Below are 21,981 nucleotides of genomic sequence, written 5' to 3'. Positions count from 1 at the left end.
AACAAGATTTTCTGGTTCTGCCATATCATTCCTGGAAAGAGCCCTTTAGGGTTCTATACTTCTGGGAAGCATAAAAACAACACGGTTGCAAAGATACCAGAAGCGCCCTGTCCCTTAGGAAAGCTTAACTCCATCTACAGAGGCAAGCTGCCCTTCCAATCCTACTAATGAGTCAGAGACCAGGACATGGGTCTCCCATCCATTTTAACTACACCCTTACAATCACTGAATCATTCCTGTCAAATTGATTGATGGGTGAAAAAGAGGAGGATACCTGATATTTTCATGGTGGTTGTGTTTAGAAGAAAATTTCGTATCTGTGTACAAATCCTCTCCTCAGAAAAAGAATTCTGTGACCTGGCTAAATCTTTATACGACATAGTTTCTAGCCTGCTATTACTGGCCTGATCCACCCAGAAAAATGGAAATTTAATATTTATTAGGTTTCATAGGACACTTTCTACAGCCACAAAATTTTCACAACAATTTTTATGCTCTTTCTTCACTATGCTCCTATACACAGAGATAAACTGGCTTCATTCTCACATTTTTTAAATGTGAAAAACTGACATAGAGTACCAGTTCATAACCATGCAAAGTAAAAACACACACATACACACATGCAAAAATACCCCCATTTAGACCTTCGGGGCGTACCATGTCTTTATTCTTCAGTTGGGCAACAGCTTCCTACAAAACATCTTTTTCCTCACAGCTATATTTCATGCAGCTCTTTGATCAAGCAAAAAGGTTCCCTTAGACTTTCACCAAAACAGCATGATGCTTACAAGATTCAAGCTCTGAAACTGGGGAGACCTCAGAAGAAATCCCCGCTCTACTACTTTCCTGATCTTCAGTGAGTAATTTACCCCATCTGACCTCGATTTTCTTATCTATAAAATGGCACAATAAACAGTACCTCTACCTCACTGAGCTGTGAAGATGGCAAAATAAACTGCATTCGAGGGGCGGAGCACCAAGAAACTGGAAATATCCTCCCAGCATCCTAGGCAAGTCCGTTGCTCTGTCTCAATCCCTTCATGTCATTGGTGGATATTATTTCCACATTTTTGTCTCATAGACAAAATATGAAAGCTACAGAGCAAATATTGACACAAAGGAGCTACCTGATGGTAGTACCGTATCTGGAGAGCCACTGGCAGACGTTTCCGTGTTCTCATTGTTCTCTCCAAATTCCTTCTTGTATATTGACAGCATATACGAGATCCTATAATCTAGTCTGACACTCAGGATAAACTACAAAAAAGCATTAAAAAAATACTTTTATTTTCTTAACGTAGTGGTTAAAACTACAATTCATTACACCAACAACAAAACTTTAAACGTTGCACATGAACTAATTAGAAATCTCAGTTGCACACATGATTATCAGTCATAAAATGAAGAGAAGTGACACAGTTCCATTAGCCAATGTCAGTAAGATCCCAAAGCAGTTTTTTAGGAAGAAGAAAACTTGACTTCCCATGATTACTCTTTGAATATTCCAGATAAAGGTATCCAATGAGTCTGGAAGAAGAGGTAACAATTTTTTGCACCTTGCAGAGTTACCTTTGGCTCTGGGAGGAGAGTGCTGGAGCTATGACCTTCAACCACACACAGAAAGGCCGAAATTCCAGGTACAATAGTATGGACTCCGGCTATACCACAGTCAGTCTTGGATCTCGGCTACAAAAGGACAGCTGAAGTAACAGCATCCAAATATACCATGGATTACCTCAATGGTGTTTGTGTTTCCTTGGGTTGTGCAGTTGTCCTTGTCTTCCTTAACTAACACACTGGCAGAAACTAAGTGTCAGTAAGGTTCCCATGTGTGCTAGGCACTAGGAAGAGTGCAAACACTTGAAGCCCATTGCCCTGAAGAAGCCAAAGTCTGAGTTGGGAAAACAAAATACAGCACTGTTAACACAATTAGAAAAGGATTGAGGGCTTGATCATGTAGTATAGAAAATTCAGTGGTGACCCGAGAAAGAAAATATGTGCTACAGATTTCTGAGTGGAGAAGGGAAACAACAGAGAAGTGGTTTTATACAGGGTTCCCACCTATCCCAGTTTGCACGCGATAAGCCTGGTGTAACATTTTGTCCCAGCGTAACTACTATCTATGCCCCTTGCACTCTGAAAAGAGCCTTGTTTGGACAGTGAAGAGTAATGGTCACACATGGTACTGTCTGACCTGATCTGCCAGGATCTCTGTGGTTCCTGAAGCAGCCCTGTTCCCCCATTCCTTTCTCCTCCTCCTCTCACTCCTTCTCATACTGCTCTGTTCCAGGAGCACTAGATGCTTCTCTCCTGCCTTCTCCCATGTGTTCAGTGTCTACCTTACCTTGAATATTCTCCTCTACTCTAGAGTCACCAGTTTTTTCAGATATCCTCCCAGATTCAATTTAAACTTCTTTTTTTTTAATTTTTTATTTTTTTATAAACATATATTTTTATCCCCAGGGGTACAGGTCTGTGAATTGCCAGGTTTACACACTTCACAGCACTCACCAAAGCACATACCCTCACCAATGTCCATAACCCCACCCCCCCTTCTCCCAACCCCCCTCCCCCCAGCAACCCTCAGTTTGTTTTGTAAGATTAAGAGTCACTTATGGTTTGTCTCCCTCCCAATTCCATCTTGTTTCATTGATTCTTCTCCTACCCACTTAAGCCCCCATGTTGCATCACCACTTCCTCATATCAGGGAGATCATATGATAGTTGTCTTTCTCTGCTTGACTTATTTCGCTCAGCATGATACGCCATTTGCGACAACACGGATGGAACTAAACTTCTTTTTTAAATGAAGCTTTCCCTGATTCCCTGTCTAGATCCATTTTTCTCCTTTTTGCTCACCTAAAATATGGTTTACACCTGTCTACTATCAACCTAATACTTCTATTATTGCCTCTGCCTCTCTCTTTCTCTCTTCTGATAGCCCCCTATGCTTCTTATGGGCAGGAAACATGCTCTGTGTCAGCTATGGTCACTTAAGTTCAACAAACATTTGTGAAGCCAGGAACTAAGAAAGGTGCTGAGGGTACAAAAGGGGTGTCAAGGGTAAGCCTTGCCTATGAAGAATGTATAATGAGGAAGGAAAAACAAACACCAAAGAGTCTCTTTTATTACCATGTACTGCAACACATCATGGTTGGGTAGAGTCTAGCTAAAGAGCATTTTCAAAGGGACAGATCGTGGGAAAACAGAGCTGAGAAGGGCCATTGGACTTGACAGTCTTAGACGGGAACAGAAACTGGATGGCACATGCTTGAAAAGAAAGGTTTAAAAAAAAAACCTATGTAAAGAGCAAATGAGTAAGACACTAATTAGTGAAACACTTATTAACTTTCAGTTAGTGAAGATTAGTGCTCATAGTGTTGTATTTTATAAATATATCCCAAAGTAAAACTTTCATCTTCTGATATATTTAATTTATTTAATATATTTAATATATTTAATTTTATAAAATTTTAAAATAAATTTTAAAAATTATTAAATTTTATTTATTAAATTTAAATTAAATTTTATTAAATTAAATTAAAATTTAATAAATTTTATTAAATATTAATTAATTATATTTAATATATTTAACTGTAAAAAATAAATGGAAGGTAGGAAAGGGCCAGAGGGAAGAATAAAAACAAAGACAGTTGGGAGAGAACTGAAGACACAGAGAGGGAGGGGAGGCACCTGGGTGGCTCAGTAGGTTAAGCATCTGACTCTTGGAGTGGGCTCAGGTCATGACCTCAGGGTTACAAGATGGAGCCCCGGAGCCCCTCTCTTTCATATAAATAAATAAATATTTTAAAAAACAGACTGAGGGAGAAAATGAGAGAGAGAAATAAAGAGAGATACAAAGAGAGAGAGAGAGACATAAAATGATGGGGAAAAGGCAGGAAGACCCTGTGAAGAGGTAGAGCTGGCAGGAAGCAGGAGATTTGTATGAGGAACATGGCTCTAAGGAAATTCTCTCTTATCTTTAAAGATGTTGTTAATTTATTTGACAAAGAGAGAGGACACAAGCAGAGAGAGGGACAGAGGGAAAGGGAGAAGCAGGCTCGCCACTGAGGAGAGAGCCTCATGAGGGGCTCCATCCCAGGACCTGGGATCATGACCTGAGCCAAAGGCAGGTGTTTAACGAACTAAGCCATGCAGGCGCCTCTAAAGAAACTCCTGAAGAGGGAGTTTCTAAGACAGAAACGTCTGGAAGAGCAGCACATAGGAACACGGACTGGATCAGACCCGTACACGGCAACACAAAAACCAGAACGAGAAAAGAGGCTCAACAAGAAATATATTAAAAGCCCAAAAGAGGCAGCAAGGAGAGGTCAGCCCCGCATGGGCCCCACTGCAGTAGCTCCATCTCCTCGTTTGTTAGCTGTCAGATTGTTTTTCGAATGCTAAACTTCCATAACTGTGGGCTAAAACAAGGTCACATATCCTAGAGGTTGTCCCATGAGTAGGATGACGGGAAGCTATGGGCTCAGTAGGTTCACAGGTCAGGTGATCACTACTGTTCTCAGTTTCAGAATAGGGGAACCAAGTGATTCTTCAGAGTCATGAACACGGGGTTCGGAGGCCTGCCAAAATTTCTCAGGATTCAGCCTTTGGAATTTCTGGAGGAACTGTGAAAACTTTTATGATTATAAGCCTAGTTGCTTTAAATAAAAATGTACAGATCCTTCCAGGACTACTAACCCACTTCTGTTAGCTCAGTTTACATTAAATTATGATGAAAGACTTAGTAAACTATATCCAGAATCTTAATAGATTCTTGAAAACTCCAGGCCCTATTCTCCAAATCTGGAATAAAGGCTATAATTAAAGTATCATAAAACTATTTCCAAACTTAAAAAAAATGTTAAGAATTCACAGTTACAGTAATAGGGAATTTATTCACTAAACCAGTGGGCATGAAATAATAATTTATCTTCTTTAAATTCATAGAGCTAGGTATTAAACTATATTCATTTTAAAAACATCTATTATTCTCAGCCTCTTGGAAACAAAAACACAAAGAGAGATAGTCCCTTATATAAAATACTGAGACCAATATTAACATTTTTGTTAATAATAAATAAAATTTCATTTGAGTTTCTTGCAACAATGATAAATCTGAATACCTAGAATTACATGCCCAATTCAATTAAAAATACAAATCAAGTTAGAATTCAATCTCAAGTTTGCCTGCTCTGAAACCCTGAAGTAAAGGTAAAATGAAATCAGGGTCAATACTAAATGAGAAAATGTGTATGAAAGAGGTTTTGTGACCCTCAAAGCACTCCACAGTTGTTAGATATCATCAGAAATACATTTAATGGAAATGAACACATGTCACTAACATTTTAAATAGTGCCGTTCACTTAACAGAAATAAATGAGTTCAATAGCATTTCAGAATATTCCCAGTGATTTGGAGATGCACAATTGGGTATTCACTCCTTTACTCCCGTTCTGCCACGTACCTGCAGAATCTCAATAATCTTCAGTTTGGTGTCCATCACGGTCACATCTTCATGCTCTATGGGGCTCCCCTGCTTGCTGGGGTGGATGCTGGGCTGAACGTCAGGCACACTCATGGGGAAGATAGAGCCTCGACTGAGTACCATTTGGGTCATCATCTCTCCCACTCCATGGATGGTTCTCATGACGTTGTTTCCTGGCACAAGAAAAGTCTTTAAGTCAACACACACGACAGCTGAAGAAACAGGCGTCCTACCCAGCTGGTCAGAACCGGACAGCAAGCAGGACCGCAGAAGCACGAAGACAGGAAAGAATAGCACCAGCTCTACTCTGGCTCCTTCCCTACAAAGTACAGAGGCTGCAGACGCATTTCAAAATGACAAATTTTTAAAAATGGAAGTTTACTGTTCTCAGAAAATGCTTTCCCAGGATGCACCACAGTGAGTTGTGGGAGCTCTGATAACATCCGCCCCAGGTCTTTCTGGAACCCAGGAAGCCCCTACCAGCTGTCACACCAATAGGCTCTAACTTTTACCATAATGTGAATGAACTCTACGAGAAAGGAACTACAAGGGAGGACACAGGCATTACAGGAAAACATGGAAGTGGTGACTAGCATCCTAATCCTACCCTCAACCCAAGGACTTTACAGCTTTGCTTTCATAATGCTTGTGAGAAAAGCTCATGAGGAGTCTGGAATTAAAAAACTCATATTCCAAATCCACAAAAAGCAATGATGTTTGAGGTAATTAGGAAAACACATTAGTGACCAACATGATCATTTCCAAAATGGGATTGCTCTCTTTCTGTGTCTTCTGAGTTTTTCATTTTTGTTTTTTTTAGAAGGTAAATTCCCTAATCTTTTTTAATTATGTTCAATTAGCCAACATGTAATACATCATTAGTTTTTGATGTAGCGTTGAGTGATTCATTAGTTGTGTAGAACAGTGCTCATCACCATATATGCCCCCCTCTATACCCATAACCCAGTTACCCCATCCCGTCACCCCTGCCCCTTTGTAACCCTCAGTTTGTTTCCTGGAGTCCAGAGTCTCTCCTGGTTTGTCTCTCTCTGATTTGACTTCTCATTCATTTGTCCTGCAATAAAACTGCACATACCCTCACGCCTTCCACTGACCACAAACAGCTGAACCCAAGGATCCTCTGGATGCTGCTCCAATCTGTTCTCCAGCCTGACTGTTGTTTCTCACTTCTAAGTTCCCACAACAAGCAGCCAAGAGCCAAAAGAACAACTGTATACTTTTCTTTTGGAACACTGATCTCTGCTTTATGTATGTTCATGGAGCTTTACCTCAAGCAAAGGCCCAAGAATCTGGCAAATAATTTTCCTTTCCCTGAGTGTCTCAGGGTGTAAACCAAGAGAAATGGAAATGGAAATAAGATGAGATGAGATAAAACTCTCAGCTCTAAGTGAAGAGTATAAGTTATAGGGATACCTACAGGACCAAAAGGCAAATAAATAAAGGAAAGGAAAATATTGAAAGGATGACTCAAAATAATCTTGATGCTCTTGCACAGATCAACCCACAAATATCAACAAGCCACTGGTAATCACTGTGAAAAGCGAAATGCCTTTTATAACTTACTATCTTATCCATATATGAAATTCATGTACAGAAAAGAGAGTGGGACTCAAATAGTACATTTTGGAGTAGGCAGAGAAGGAACATTTTTTTTTTTCCTCGAGTGGCATCTTCCAGGCAAAAAATTAACTGGTTTTCCTTCTGAGAGTCTATGAACTTTATTTGACTGCTGTTGGCATAAACCAAAAAAGAACGGCAGGGGGAGAAAAAATGTATATGAAAGGTCATTTCCAAGTTTAGACAAGATTGAGATAAAGAATTCGAGAAAGCCCTGTTTTCCAGGAGAACAACCTTGAGGCAGAATACTTCATTTTCTGCGGTTCTCAGGCAATCACAGCAGTTGACTACTTCCAAATCCCTCCACTGTTTGCTACGTGGATTGCAGGGAAGCACATCTGGAGGTTGGCAATGGTTTTAGGTCACCAGTGTTTAACCAGTACATTTCCCGAATTTTGACTCGAGCATATGTATGTTTTAGCCTCCAGGAGATGATTTCTCACCACTAACACAGAACAGGCTCCTTTGTTATTCCTACCCCTGATTCACACAGAAATCCTTGGCACCCAGTGTTTGCATCTTACTTAGATTTGCATGGAAAATAATCATTTAATCCAAGTGATTATTACACAGAAAGTTAGCCCAGACAATTCTTTTCCCCAAATATAGATCCTGTCACCAAGAAATTAAAATCTAGAGGCCAGAACCATAATAATACGTAACACATGTTGTCAATGACATGGGGTGGGGGGGTTCATTCTGGTTCTACCACATCCTTAGATGCCTGTGGCACGTGGTTACCACAAAACTCTCCTGACTTCTCCATGTATGGCCAACTGCGAGGGCTCAAATTAAAAGATGCTCTATTTTCTGGAGTTGCTTGGTGGTGATGAGAAGTGCTTAAATTGTGAACTATCACAGCTTGGAAAACGTAAGTCAAATGCCACATAAATCACATACATGCAAATCTCCCAAGTATCCATTTCTCCAGAGAAAAATTCCCAACTCTAGACTGTTGAGATAAATCAGAGGCCATCGGTTTTCAACACTGCCAAAGAAGAAAACTTACCATTTCTCCTCTCAATCATAATTAGTTAATACTACTAAAAAGTTTTCAGTGGAAAGGCTACTGTGTAACGATATAAATCCTCTGGACAGACTAACCCATAAAAATTCAGCTTTTCTATGTCTTTTATATTAACCCAGTAGCCAGAATTTATATTTATATGTAAAGGGTGTTGAGATAGTTTGAAAAAATGTTAAACAAAAATAAGAAAGAAGGAATTGCTTAGAAAGAAGAGCAGATGGACTTTTCAGGTCTTTTTATTACATGATTGCACGGATAGCTTTACCCATCCTAATTCCCTCAAGAGAAAAACCTGAAAGTAAAAGCGTATACAAAATGCCTAACAGGAATGGTGGCTAGGAGTGGATTGAGAATACATTGTTGGTTTGTTTGTTTGATGTTTCCAATGAGTCAAGTTCCCATTACCAATCGCAGAAAAATAAAAAGCAATGAGAGATCCACACAACCGGAAAGGTGAGCTGACCACACTTTAATTGTACCTGTTCAGAAGTCATATTACTGCTTGTGAGCATTACTACACTCAACAATCATTAAGAGTTAAGTGGATTTCTAGAAAGCATGAGAGAGTTAACAGAATCTTACTTGATTGAAATTTACCTTATGACTACTGGTATTTTATTTTATTTAATTCAAAGTCATCTTTATGTGTTATCTATTTCTATTAGAAATACCTAAAACAAGAAACGATCATTTGAATTTTCCAGTTGTTTAGATTTCAAGTAGACATTTCTGCAACCTTCTCAGCATTTATAAGAGATCATAGAAATATTTGATTAGAAGAGCTCTGTGAATAATTGTTCACAGCAATTTAATTGTTCTGTGACTACTAAAGTCAGCTCAATGTTTTATAATAGAAGCTAAAGAATGGATAACCCAGAAACTGTTCTTCCTTCCCTGAAACATATTTTCATAGTTTAATTTGAAAAAGAAAAAGAAGGAAAAACGCATTTGTTGTTATAATAATTCATTTGAAACAGAATGATGTTAAACCATAAAGACAGGTCTCAGGAAATCTTCCTCCTTCCTATCCCTGCTCAGCAGCTCCTTATAAACCTCCACTTGCTGGAAGACGCCTACACTTTAGAACTGGAATGGTTTTCTATTTTGAACATTCTCTGGAGCAGTGCTTCCTCCCAGTGGTTGAGGGTCTAGTTTTAAAAGGACTTTTCTATATGCAAAACAAACAAAAACATTAACACAAGATCAAAGCCTTAATGAAGCTAGTGATACAAGCAGAGCCATGGGTACCATGGTACTGACCTGGATTAAATGGAAAATCAAGATTTTACACCCTATGAAGACAAAAAGTAGCCAGCCTTCCCAGTTCAAAGTTAGATCACAGGATTTGAGAGAGCTGGATAATCTAGCCTCCATCGGGTCTGTAAGCCTTATGCTGGACCTGCTGGGAACATGCTGTTCTGCTTAGAGTTCTCTTAACTAGATGGTCACTCAACTTGCTTTCTCACTTATGTTTATGATTTCTGGTACAATATCACCACCTGAGGTGGCTACCCTCTCTAAAGGAGGACTGCCATCACTCTGGACACACACACCTGCTTTACGTTTCAGCCATGCCATTATCGCCATCTCAGGTCATATTTTATATTAGTTTATGTGCTTCTTGTACATACTCCCCTCAAAAAAAAAAAACCCACAAAAGCTCCATGAAAAAACAAGATCCTTCCTAGTTTACTGCTCTATGTCCAACACCTGGAATAGTGCCTGCCATACAGGAGTCATCCAATAAATGTGTGCTAGATTAATGCACTAATAAAAGAAAAAAAGACTTCATAAGCAAATGAATAAACAATGAATTCCAGAACACTTAAAAGAAATAAAATAAAATATAAAAATTTTTAAAAATGAGATTGACATTATTTTAAAAATGGGATCTTAGTATACTAAAAATATTCCATCTTTCCTCAAGGTGAGTTTTTGCTTCCTCTCCTTTATATTTTCCCAAATTTTCTAATTTTTTTTCAAAAAGCATATGTAACTTCATGTTCCTTGAAAACTTGTTCATTAAAAAGAAAAGAAAGAGTAATAAGACAGATATTAGTGAGATAAGGGGAATCATGAAATCTGCCCTCGTCAAGGGCAAATCACATCCCATGTAGTTTACTAGGCCACATATATGCTCACAGTAGGGTGGGGGCTTAGGGGACCCATCCCACTTTACTCAGCCAGAACGTGGCAGAACTTCAGAGAGAGAGGTCAACAGATATCAATATGCAGGGATTTTTCCCCAAACCATGCCGCTTTGCTAATAGACAATCACCTAGCAAGTTTCCAAAGATTTTACACTCAAACTCAGAAAATCTAGCAAAGGCAAGAAGCAAAGATTCTCTTTTTTTAATAGTTTTATTTCTTTTTTTTTTTTTTTAATTAGGCTCCATGCCCAACATGGGGCTTGAACTCATAACCCTGGGATTAAGAGTCACATGATCTACTGACTGAGCTAGCCAGGCACCCCCAGAAAGCAAAGATTCTAATTAAAACTGTGCAGTAAAAATGTGAAATTACTATTAATCATATAATGAATTTGGTCACATTATCCCCAAGTGAACTTATCCAACCAGTTTTTATTACATATGATAGGCCACACACTACTCGGAGCATTTTATTGGTGCTGCACAATTTCATTTTAAAGGCAGCTCTTGCTCAGTAAGTATTATTAAATAACCGATGTTCATCTGGCTCTGTTCTAAGAACAGTGGGGATGGGAGGACATAGGAAAAATAGAACTAACAACATGGCTAGGAAAACATAAAACATAAAATATATCCATAAAAATTTTTAAGAAGAAATATAAGGCAGCTGAGAGTTATAGCATGGGCAGGATGAAGATTCCTGAAGAAACTTTTTAATTTAAAAAAAAAGTTTTTGTTTTTTTGTTTTTGTTTTTTTAATTTACTGAGAGAGAGAGAAAGACTGCGCACAAGCAGGGGGAGGGGCAGAGGGAGAGGAAGAGAGAATCTCAAGCAGACTCTGCACACTAAGCTCCAGAGCCCGATGTGGGGCTTGATCGTGTGACTCTGAGATCATGACCTGCGCTGAAATCAAGTCTGACATTTAACCAACTTTGCCACCCAGGGGCCTCTAAATTTTTTTTTAATTAAACTTTTAGTTTAATTTTTTAAATTATTTTAGGTAAGGAGGGTGAAGGGCAGCTTCACTGAAGAGACACAATTTTGACCTAGGCTGAACAGAGTTGAAGATTTAGATTAGTATGATCTTCCTCAAATTATTTCACCATCCTATGTATATACTCTTAATCTAACAAAATATGTTCCAAGTCCTGTGAGAATAAGATTGTATAATACGAACAAAAATGTCATGAAGAATAAAAGGTATCATATAATTATAACGTATTACCTCAAAATGAAAAGTGGAGGACATGTGCATGTTTTCACTACATCTCTTAAAAACAATTATTCTCCATTTCATCATGTTCTGTTAGAGTAACCACCATTCTACTAAGGAATGCGTGGTTCCTTCATAGCTCATGATCTCTTACACTCTGTCTTGACTGACATAAAATATCACCTCAAAAAGAAGACTTTCAGAGAAGTGCTTTATAAAGAATACTCAGTGAACAAAATAGACAATATGATACCAAATTTTCTTCATTCTAAATAAATACTCATTGAATAGAGTATGCTGATAAACGATTTACACATTCCAGCCTTCCAAAACCTTAGAATTTGAACAAAGCAAAACCTATTGAACACACACTACCAAAATATAGTAATGTTATTATCCATCTTTTTTTTGAATATCAAGTAGACTGCTTAAAAGAAAATTATTTCCCATCACACCCACACTCTAAAGAAGTGTTATTCAAAGGATGAATTTAAAAAGCAATTCATACAAAACAGTGGTTGAGTTCTACATCCTACTTTGGATTTCATCACTGTCAAATACTGACAAAGGCATTTCAATATTCCAAACCTCAAGATTTTAATTTGCAAAGCTGATTTTAATTCTTAACTGTTGGTAATCTAACCAATAAATGAATTTACATAATGTTTTCAATTGAGATACAATTTAGATACAATAAAATGCCCAGATCTTAAATGAAAGTTTTCAGCAGTTCTGCTGAAGAAGGACACACACCCCTATAAACCCACATGTCATCCAGATACCAAATATTTCCATTACCCCAGAACCTCTTTTGTACCTTTCTCCAGTTCCTCTCCTCTACCTTCCCCCTCACCACCACCACCACCAAGAGCAACCACTATTCTGATTCATCATCACACTATAGATACATGCATTAAATAATGTAGTTTCATAGGTATGATTTTAGTTAAATGATCATAACCAAAGAGTACTAGTACTAGCACATCTATCATTGTTAAAGTTCAGAGAGGTTTCTAGCTCCTTGCTGCTGTACCATTGCCTCAACCAGATAAGTATTTTTGTTGCTGACTGGTGAAGTTAGAGACAGCATGTTTCTTAAATGTAAAGGTAGCATGAAACAAAAATGATAACTAATATAGTGATTTATTCCACCAAATCCCCAAACTACACCAACAACATGACAAAATCAAAACAAAATGCCCTGTATTTAGAACCCCAAAAAACCAACTAAAGTATCTGTAAAGTATCTGATGGGAAAATATGAAATACCGGAGCACAAATTCAATTTGAGTTCTGTTCAAGTCCCATGGGGATCTACTCTATGTCATTGTTACCAAAAACACTCAGTTCACCTAGACCGCATTACAAAAGTAAAGAGTTCAGAATGAAAGAGAAAATAACTGTACTTGCCTCTGTGCTGGTCAGACGAGTGATCAGTAACACCTGAATCCTAAAAGGAATAGTTAAAGAAACTACGCAGAGAGGAGGAGACACACAGGCAACATGCTGGTCATTTTCAAACGGAGTGAACAGACATGTGGAATTGATGTTCAATTTCAATGTGCCTCCAGGGAACAAAAGTAGGACTGCTAATTGGAAGTCAGAGGCAGATATATTTAGGATAATCTAACAAAACAGACCTAACATAACAAAAGAAATCTAATAATTGGAGCTCTTGGAAATAAGAAAGACCTGCCTTTTGCGGCAACAAAATCTTGGTCACTCCGATGTTCAAGGAGATCCCAGGTGACCATTTGTAATGGGTGTTGTATGAAGATTTGAAGTTTGTATATTGCATAGATGATTTCAACAATCCCTTTACATGCTAACATTCTATGCATTTATGTTTAGGTTCCAACAGTGTACCTTATTGGAGGTCACTGGTGGACTCTCTTCAGCAGAAATTGAGAAAACTGGGGAACCATTCCCAGTTATTGACAGCTCAAGGCATCAGATTCTGAGGTTCAAATAGTATCTATAAATAGAGAAAAGAGTTGGGGAGGAGGGGAGGACAACATGGCCCTCCTCAGTCAGTCTCATTATTTGTGAGGGCATCCCTGGGTAATTGATTCTGTCCTATTAACTCAATATGGTAACAGTAGTAACTCTTCCTGGGTGCTAGGAATCATTCATGTCTTTCCTAGATAACTCTGGAGGCTCCAGCATCACTCTATAGCTTAAAGACTAAGAGTAAATTCCACACTGAACTGTGGAAGGTGCTCCACCCACTGTGTACCTGATAACTTTGTAAAACCAAACACAAAAACGACACATGATGCCTTTGTTTCTAACAAATCCCACAGAAACACCAACAAACACAAAATCAGTCTCCTGCCTCTACTGGTCAATTAATTATGAAGCTGAACAAAAATAATTTTATGTATTATAACTTTATGTAATATCTGACTGAGAGAACCAAAAGAAAGTTATACTCCCAAAAGGAAGAGGTACTTCATGACTTAGTGTGTCATGTAAATTATGCGCGCATCATAACCATTAAGTTCTTGTGAAATTTATTAACTTATACAGTTAGCAAGTGAATATTTCAATCATATTACTCTATTAAGACAGTGCATCAGAGATCACTGAAAAGGTACAACATTATTCACTCAAACTGCTCAAATAAAATTGCAGGAACAAAATACCAGGAAGTATTTTATCATGAACTGGCATTTCTCATGTTCTGTCTCCTTCATTACAAGTTTGGAAAGGGAAACTAGAAGTTCATCAGTAATAAAAGAAAAAAAAATCCTAGTTTGGGAATGTCACAGTCCAGAAGATATTTTTAACATTCAAATGCTTACATATTTATATAAAAACATGTAGTCTACATACATTCATCAGATGCATTTCACTCAATAGGTAACCCTCGTATGTAAATAATAGTATGTTATACATGGTACATGCCAGCTTATAGAAACAGAAAGAGAATATGTTTTCATAGTTTTCCTCTCTAGGTTGCTCTCTCAGTCAATAAATCTGAAACTTTATTATGGAATTATCCAGATAGTAAATCTAAGAGTCTGGAGCCTTTTGTAAGTCTACTAGGGAAACAACAACAACAATAACAACAAAAAGACAGAATTACAAAACATAATTACAAAATTAAGAAAAGAAAGACACAAATATATACGTGGAATATTAGGACCTCGAAGTACTTTTGTCCTCCAAACACTTGCATATTTACATAGGGCGTGGCACTTACATACACTTGTCCTAATGATAAATTTATGAAAGTATATATGAGATATAGAAATGTGTCTAAGAAGATAAAATTGGTTAGAATTACTGGGGAAACAGTAAGAGGCAGAGCTAGAGACATCTGATGCATGTTATGAAGACCCCTGGGCACCAACTTAAAGAACTGAGTTATTCTCCAGAGAAGAAGAGAGCTAGTAAAAGAGCTAGCGTACGTGATTTAGGAGGATCCTTAGGATGGGATGTGGAGAAAAAGGGCCAAAAACGGACTCAGGGAGACCAGTCAGAAATTTATTGTAGGGAGTGAACAGGGACATCCAGCTTCAAGAGATATTTAAGTGGTAAAACCTTTAAGACCTGTGATTGAAACTGTTTCTGAGACAAGCCAACCATTCAAGAAGAGATGATTATTGGTTTTAAAAAAGGTTTTTTGATCTGACCTGTAATCATTTCAAGTAAATTCAAAACTCTTTGGGAAACACCTACTGTTTAATGCTAAGCTTTCTTGGACACTAAACTTGGAAAAAGTAGAAAATAGCATCCCTGCAGATGAAGAAATCATCTAGATAGAAAGTAATATTATAATAGCAGAAAGAACATCAACTGTAGGGCTGTGGGTTTTTTAAGGAAGTGGGGAAAAGGAAACGAAATCTCAATTCAAAATTTGGCTCAGCAAGCTATAAGTTGTGTGATCTTGGGCAATTTCCTGGGCAAAACAGTGATCATAATAACTAATTGCTGGAGTGCAATAAGGATTAAAAGTAAAAGTGTGCGGGACTCCTGGGTGACTCAGTCAGTTAAGCATCTGCCTTCAGCTCAGGTCATGATCTCAAGGTCCTGGGATTGAGCCCCGCATCAGGCTCTTTCCTCAGTGGGGAGTCTGCTTCTCACTCTGCCTGCTGCTCCCGGTGCTTGTGCTCTCTCTCTCTCTCTCTCTCTCTTTCTCTCTTTCTCCCCAACAAATAAAGTCTTTAAAAAAAAGTAAAAGTATGCAAAAGATCTAAAGGTGTGTTCAGTATTGAATATAAATAATACATCCCTTTTATAGTAATGTTTTGCCAACGTGTGGCCTGGCACACGGTAGAAACTCAGTATAAAGTAGATATATTACATAGTTATTCTCTACCTATTTTTAGACATGCATTTGAGTTTAAAAAAGGAACATGATTTAACATAGATCCTGTGTTTGAAACTTTCTGGATAATGGAGAGAGGATTAAGCCCAGAGAGGGTAAAGTCCTTTTAGGCTTTATTCATAAGTAAGAGAAAACTGTAAAGTTACATAGGCCTTTTTTCTAAAACTAATAAAAGCTTAAAGCTGGCAGTGGTGGGATGGGGGTTGGGGGAAGCAGGTGCATTAAGCCAGAAAGAACTGAGGGGCAGAGCCAGCACAGCACAAAGCTGTAGGAGAACCAGACTCAGAAGATCAGAATGTCACAGAAATTCTTCCTTCATAACTGAAGAAGAAGAGACCAAAAAAGACTTGCTTCCCAGAACAGGTTTGTGATGCTGGTGATTCTGGGGCATTTTGAAGTAGGCAGCTTCTAGAAATTTTTCCTATCTAGAACTTGGTTGTATGTATTATGTTTTAAGGTTGTTTTTACTTTTCTCCCTAATCTCTATTTCCTATGAGATCATAATCATTTTTATTTTTCTTTCTAATCTGCATTTCCTATGAGATCCTTTTTTTTGTTTGTTTGTTTGTTTGTTTGTTTTTTTATTTATTTTTATTTCCTATGAGATCTTAATCTTGAGCTACAATTTTTCCAATCACAGTATTTTTCTGGAAGATGCCTATAGTGGATAAGGTGATAGTCCTGCCCAGATGCTCTTTCAGGGATAAGGGACAATATACGGTCTCACCTGCTAGGAGTGCTACTCATTGAGTAGCTACGTTGAGGACAGCCCTCAAATATCAGCCCTGTGTGGGGACTGATGCGTCTGAAGAGAGCTGCCTCGAGTGGCACACCCATTGCAGTGCAGCCCATGGAGGCATAAAGGCTCAGCCCCAACTCTCACTCCAATGGCAGATGACTCTGAAAGAACATCCCAAATGCAGACATCTCCCCTCACCCCAGAGTTTGCCACTAGGTTGGCATCACAACCCAATTTCTCCCTTTGCCGATCCTGCTCCTTTCCCTTCCATTTCACTGGCATTGATCCTAAGAGTCACCAGTAACACCTCCTTCATGCTAATCTCTGGCTCAGGGTCTGCTTCCTGGGAAACACAACTTGCAATAAATCACTCCAGAGATTCAGGGACATGGTTATCACTGTTGCTGCCATGGTTGTTATTTAAAAATGAATGGAAGATGGGCACCAGGGAGTCCCAGTCACCTGAGAAGCCAACGGTTGATTTCAGCTCAGGTCATCATCTCAGGGTCCTGGGATGGAGCCTTGCATTGGGCTCCGTACTCATCGGGAAGTCAGCTTGAGGGTTCCCTCTCTCTCTCTCTCTCTCTGTCCCCCTCTGCCCCTCCCCTCTCTCTTCCTCCCCCTTCCTCTACCCCTACCCTCTCTTCCTCTCTCTCCCTCTCTCAAGCAAATAAATAAATAAATCTTTTTTAAAAAAAAATTAGTGGAAAAATCACAAGGTGTTATGAGAACACACTCATCTAAATGGCACTCACATACACAAAGGGACAAGAGAAACTCTAGCTCTGTGAAGAGGATTACATGCGTGTCTCCGCCTCTTCTTGGAGTCAAAAGCTTCCCTTACTAGAAATACATGATTCCGATGGGAAGAAGGAGAAGGCAGAAGGGAACAGCAGACAGGTAGTTGGGAGATGTGAGGAACAAGACACATTCTGGAGATAAAGACAGATGTGTTTGAAGCAAAGGGACATCCCTGGAAGCGGAGACGAGGAGAGACAGGTCAAAGAATAAGGCCATCCAAAGGCGACTCTTGAGAGGGAGAATGGGCAAAAAGAAGTCCGGAGATCCCTGCAAGAGATTTTCACATGATGAATGGTAACAGTGGTATCTTCTCCCTACAGGTAAACTTCGCTAACACTTCTGAGCACTATGAACTCCCCCGTGAACTTAATCCTTTATAGAGACCTGGATAGAGCTCAGTCAGATCAAAAATTAAAAGAAGATGAAGGCACACTTGAAAGAGTCTTGAAAATACAAGCTGCCTTGGACCTTGTACTGGCTGCCCGGGAACGGGCATTGTACTAAACCTTACTTCTGTTTGTTGTCATCCCACCTGCAATGTCCTCAGCCTCACCTGCATCCAGGTAAATCCTGGCTTTCTTGCTTACTTGCTTGCTTGCTTTTTTTGTGATACACTCTGTATTCTTAGTGAACAAAGACTTCTGATTTCAAGGCATTCTAGCTGGTGGCTTTACAAAGAGCTATCACCGCTATTAACCAGGAGACAAAGGCCTCGTGGATACTGGCTAAAAGGAGTGTTTTGCAACACACGTTAAAAAGAACAGCATTCAGCGAGTGAACACACTAATCTTCAAAGACTCACAGTTTTGAACTGAAAGAGACCGTAAAGATCACAGTGAGACTAACCATATTTTATAAAGGAAGAAACTATTTTCTGGCAGCTATTTTGCCTGCAAATACTTTCTTCCTTTCCCACCCATATAACAATATTAAAAATGTTTCTGCTCCACCTCCCATCTCCATTTCCCTTCTTTTGAACAGCAACTATGCTGCCAGAAAAAGCATATTTCAAGGTGGATCATGTAAAGTCCCTTCCAAAATGCTCTCCGCTCCCCCCACACACACACACAAAAAAAATAGTTGAAGTGAAGAAATGGCTAGTTGTTTGCTGCGAGATAGACAGCTTGCTCTTAGTCTCTTCCCCAAATCTCCTGGGGCAAGAGATGCTCTCAGACAGACACACATCCAAAGGGCCTCTTACCACCTGCCTGTCCTATCTCTTCCCTCCCCTGGGTGGGACCCACAGGACTCAAAGTCACCCAGGGAAGCTCAGTCCTTTCAGGACATTGTGGTTATCTGTTTCTTATTCTCGAAAACCTCTTTCAGCTCCAAACCCAAGCCCCAAAGAAAGGCAATCCTAAAAGTAAATGGGATTCTCCATTTGACTTTTGTAGCAATTTCCCATTTTCAACACACTAACCTATGTACACCAACCAAAGAGATTGTCTGGTCACTGATTAGGAACTGGCCCACCTTTCAGGGCTTGACTATAGAAACTCCCAAGAATCTGAAGTTGTAAAAAAAGCAAAATGGAAGAAGATTATAAGAAACTATTCGGCTCTTGTTTGGTGTTTTGGTAGTTTTCTGATATATCGCCTTTTCAAACTCTGGTAAGTTCAAGGCCGGGGAGACAACTATGAAAAGAAATGATAGTCTTGGCCTAGACACCCTAACAAGGCCGACATCATACCCTGGGTTAAGACTTTATTGCTCCATGTTGGAGGCTTAAATTTGAATCCCAGTCCCATCCAAACCACAAACAGACAAGTGGAAAGACACTGACAGGATAACTAAATACTGAGTTAGACCCAAACAAGACTGTGTCACCTTCTGCTTTCTGTTCAAGTGAAGATGAGACTTTCTCTCTCACTACGCAGAGTTAACATGTTATGTTGTTCATTAGATGAATGTAAGTTGTATTCACATTTGTTCCAAATATTTGAATGACTCTCTAGGAAAAAGAAATATATCCACTCTGCTACTAAAAAGTGATCTTAATCAGTAGTAGTATCAGTCCTCAGATTATACATCCTTCAGCAGGCATAAAGAGGAAGAAAAGTATAATTTTTTAAATAGAATGTACTTTTAAGTATATTGAAATATCTGACCTATCAGCCAGAGAAAGACAATATCACATGGTTTCATCCATATATGGAATTTAAAAAACAAAACTGATATAGGGGAAGGGAGAAAAAAATAAAATAAGACGAAATCAGAGAGGGAGACAAACCATGAGAGACTCTGAACTCTGGGAAACAAACGGAGGGTTGCTGGCGGGGAGGGGGATGGGGAGGAGAAAACTGGGTGATGGGCATTAGGACTCTTGATGGAATGAGCACTGGGTGTTACATGCAACTGATGAATCTCTAAATTCTATCTCTGAAACTAATTAAATTGAATTTAAATAAAAAATTTTTAAAGAAAGAAAATATCTGACTTACCAGCCAGCATATGCACTGGCTTTTCACTTCCATACGTGACAAAGAGCCCTGCTTGACATAATCCTCCCACCCAAAAGATCAATTACACTGAATGGTGCCTGCGTATTCTAAATCACTGAGAGCAAATGATAGGTATTAGGCAAAGCAAATTGACTCAACAGCATAGCCTGCTGGGAGTGAATACATTTGTCTGAAAACAGTATTTCTTTTCATAAGTGAGAACAGAGCCAATGAAAGGTATGGGATGTGTGGTTCTGAAGGTCAGGACCTTCTATATCACTATAGCACAGGACAGGACAGTGCCCGCTCCCAGCATCTCTATATTAGTATGCCTGCATCATTTCCTGAACGGACCCCCTCGATGGCACAAAAATGAAAAGCTGCTTCTGACCTAGCAATTTCTGCCGAGGATGCCAATGGAAAGCCACAGGGATGGTGAGCAGTCACAGTCTGGGGGCTAGATTCAGACCCACAACCAACTCTAGGATAAGGATGACTCACGGGGGCACACAGTGGGCTGCACTCTTCCCAAGGACCCAAAAGAGGAAAACGTCTGGAATTGCCACTTTCCAACGCAGCCATCCCCAGAATTTCAAACACTAATCACTGACCTCTAAACCCACAGGATTTCCCAGAAAAACAAATGAATGCTACAGGTGCACACCCTCCAAGGCAGACGCCACTGAGGCCCGCATGAAATGGAACTCCAGGAACTCTAAGCCCTTTCCCTCTGGACACGCCTCTCCTTCCGCTCCACTGGGTCTGACCTACCAAACAGCTACCAAACACATTTCTCTGAATGTCCAACCCCAACCGTGCTAGGGCAGAATTAGTAAGTGGTAAGTAGATCAGAAGGATAAAAAAAGACCTGGTTCGATTGCAAAAAATTTTCCAGACACAGTATGAGATGAGAAGATTATCATCACTTACTTAAAGGAACTGGTTCTTCTAGCAACAATGCTTATAAAATTACTTCTTATTTTTAAAAAATTGTGCTTTGCAAATGACTTCCAACTGAATAAGGTTTCACTAAAATAGGAAAATTTAATCCAGATCACTTAAATATAAAAAAGCCAATATGATGCTACACTGGGTATTATTAATCTGGCCACATTGCTCTGGCTCCCATGAGTTGTCCTTTCAAGTAAGAGTTCTCTACCACCACCACCCCCCGCCAGGTACTTTCCACAATCTGGGATTTCCTCTCTGGCATCAACCTCTGTCTCATCCTGTACCACAGGAATTTTTCCCAGGCCTGAAAATCCTGTCTCCACATTTGGAGATTCCAGAAATGTGTTCTCTCTTGCTTCCTTTGTTAAGAATTTTAAGAGTCTAATAGAACCTTTGTTAGGAATTTATAGTCTAATAGAACTCAGCTATAATAACACACCTCCTAGAACAAAAGATAATGCTTTAAGTTTGAGGTGTCATCTTATATATAATAAATCATTTTCCTACGTGGCTCATTATTTAAGTCGTTAACATGTTGTTTTGAAACATTTTCAAATTTATGGGAAGAGTTGCAAGAATAGTTCTTTGTATTATAGAACTCCTATAATACCTTCTGCCCAGTTTTATGAGATTCACGAATCTGGCTGTATTTGCATCCTCTCTCTGTCTTCTCTCTCTCTCACTACGTCCATAAATATATATCTTTCCTGCACTATTTATGTGTTAGTTCCACACATCCTGACCTTTTGACTCTCAATTCTTCACCTTGTATTCAGTAAAAACAAGAACATCCTCTTACATAACCATAGTACAATTATAAAGTTCAAGAAATCTGATCTACTACCACAGCCTAATATACAATCCATATTCGAATTTCACCTATTGTGCCAATAATGTCTTCTGTAGATGCTATTTCTCCTGATCCAAAATCACATATTGTATCTAGTTGTCATGTTTCCTTAATCTCCTTTAATTTGGAACAGTTTTTAGCCTTTCTCTTTCATGACATGGACATTTTTGAAAAGTTCAAGCCAATTGTTCCACAAAATACCCCACAATTTATACTTGCCTCATAATTCTTGATTAACTGGAAACTGAATTTTTGTCAGGGATACTTACTGGGTGATATTATGTCCTTCTTAGTAGCTCACATCTAGAGGCATATGACATTGCTTTGTCCCGATTTCCTTTTGTTTTAAAC

At 38.9% G+C, this 21,981-nt stretch overlaps 1 protein-coding gene across 2 annotated transcripts in view; it reads right to left on the bottom strand.

Annotated features, from left to right (window-relative positions):
- Positions 1-21,981, bottom strand: part of ITPR2 (inositol 1,4,5-trisphosphate receptor type 2) — a 497,678-nt gene that overhangs the window by 305,274 nt on the left and 170,423 nt on the right. For both annotated transcript variants that reach the window (XM_032347608.1, XM_032347610.1), the window contains exons 22-23: positions 5,467-5,660; positions 1,128-1,257 (exon numbers count right to left, since the gene is read on the bottom strand). In XM_032347608.1, the coding sequence (XP_032203499.1) occupies positions 1,128-1,257; positions 5,467-5,660 (324 nt within the window). The remainder of the gene's footprint in view (positions 1-1,127; positions 1,258-5,466; positions 5,661-21,981) is intronic.

This window comes from Mustela erminea, chromosome 6 (assembly GCF_009829155.1).
Source record: "Mustela erminea isolate mMusErm1 chromosome 6, mMusErm1.Pri, whole genome shotgun sequence".
In the NCBI taxonomy this organism is placed as follows: Eukaryota; Metazoa; Chordata; class Mammalia; order Carnivora; family Mustelidae; genus Mustela; species Mustela erminea.
The sequence above is the reverse complement of the archived record's forward strand: the minus strand, read 5'-3'. Positions and strand labels throughout refer to the sequence as shown.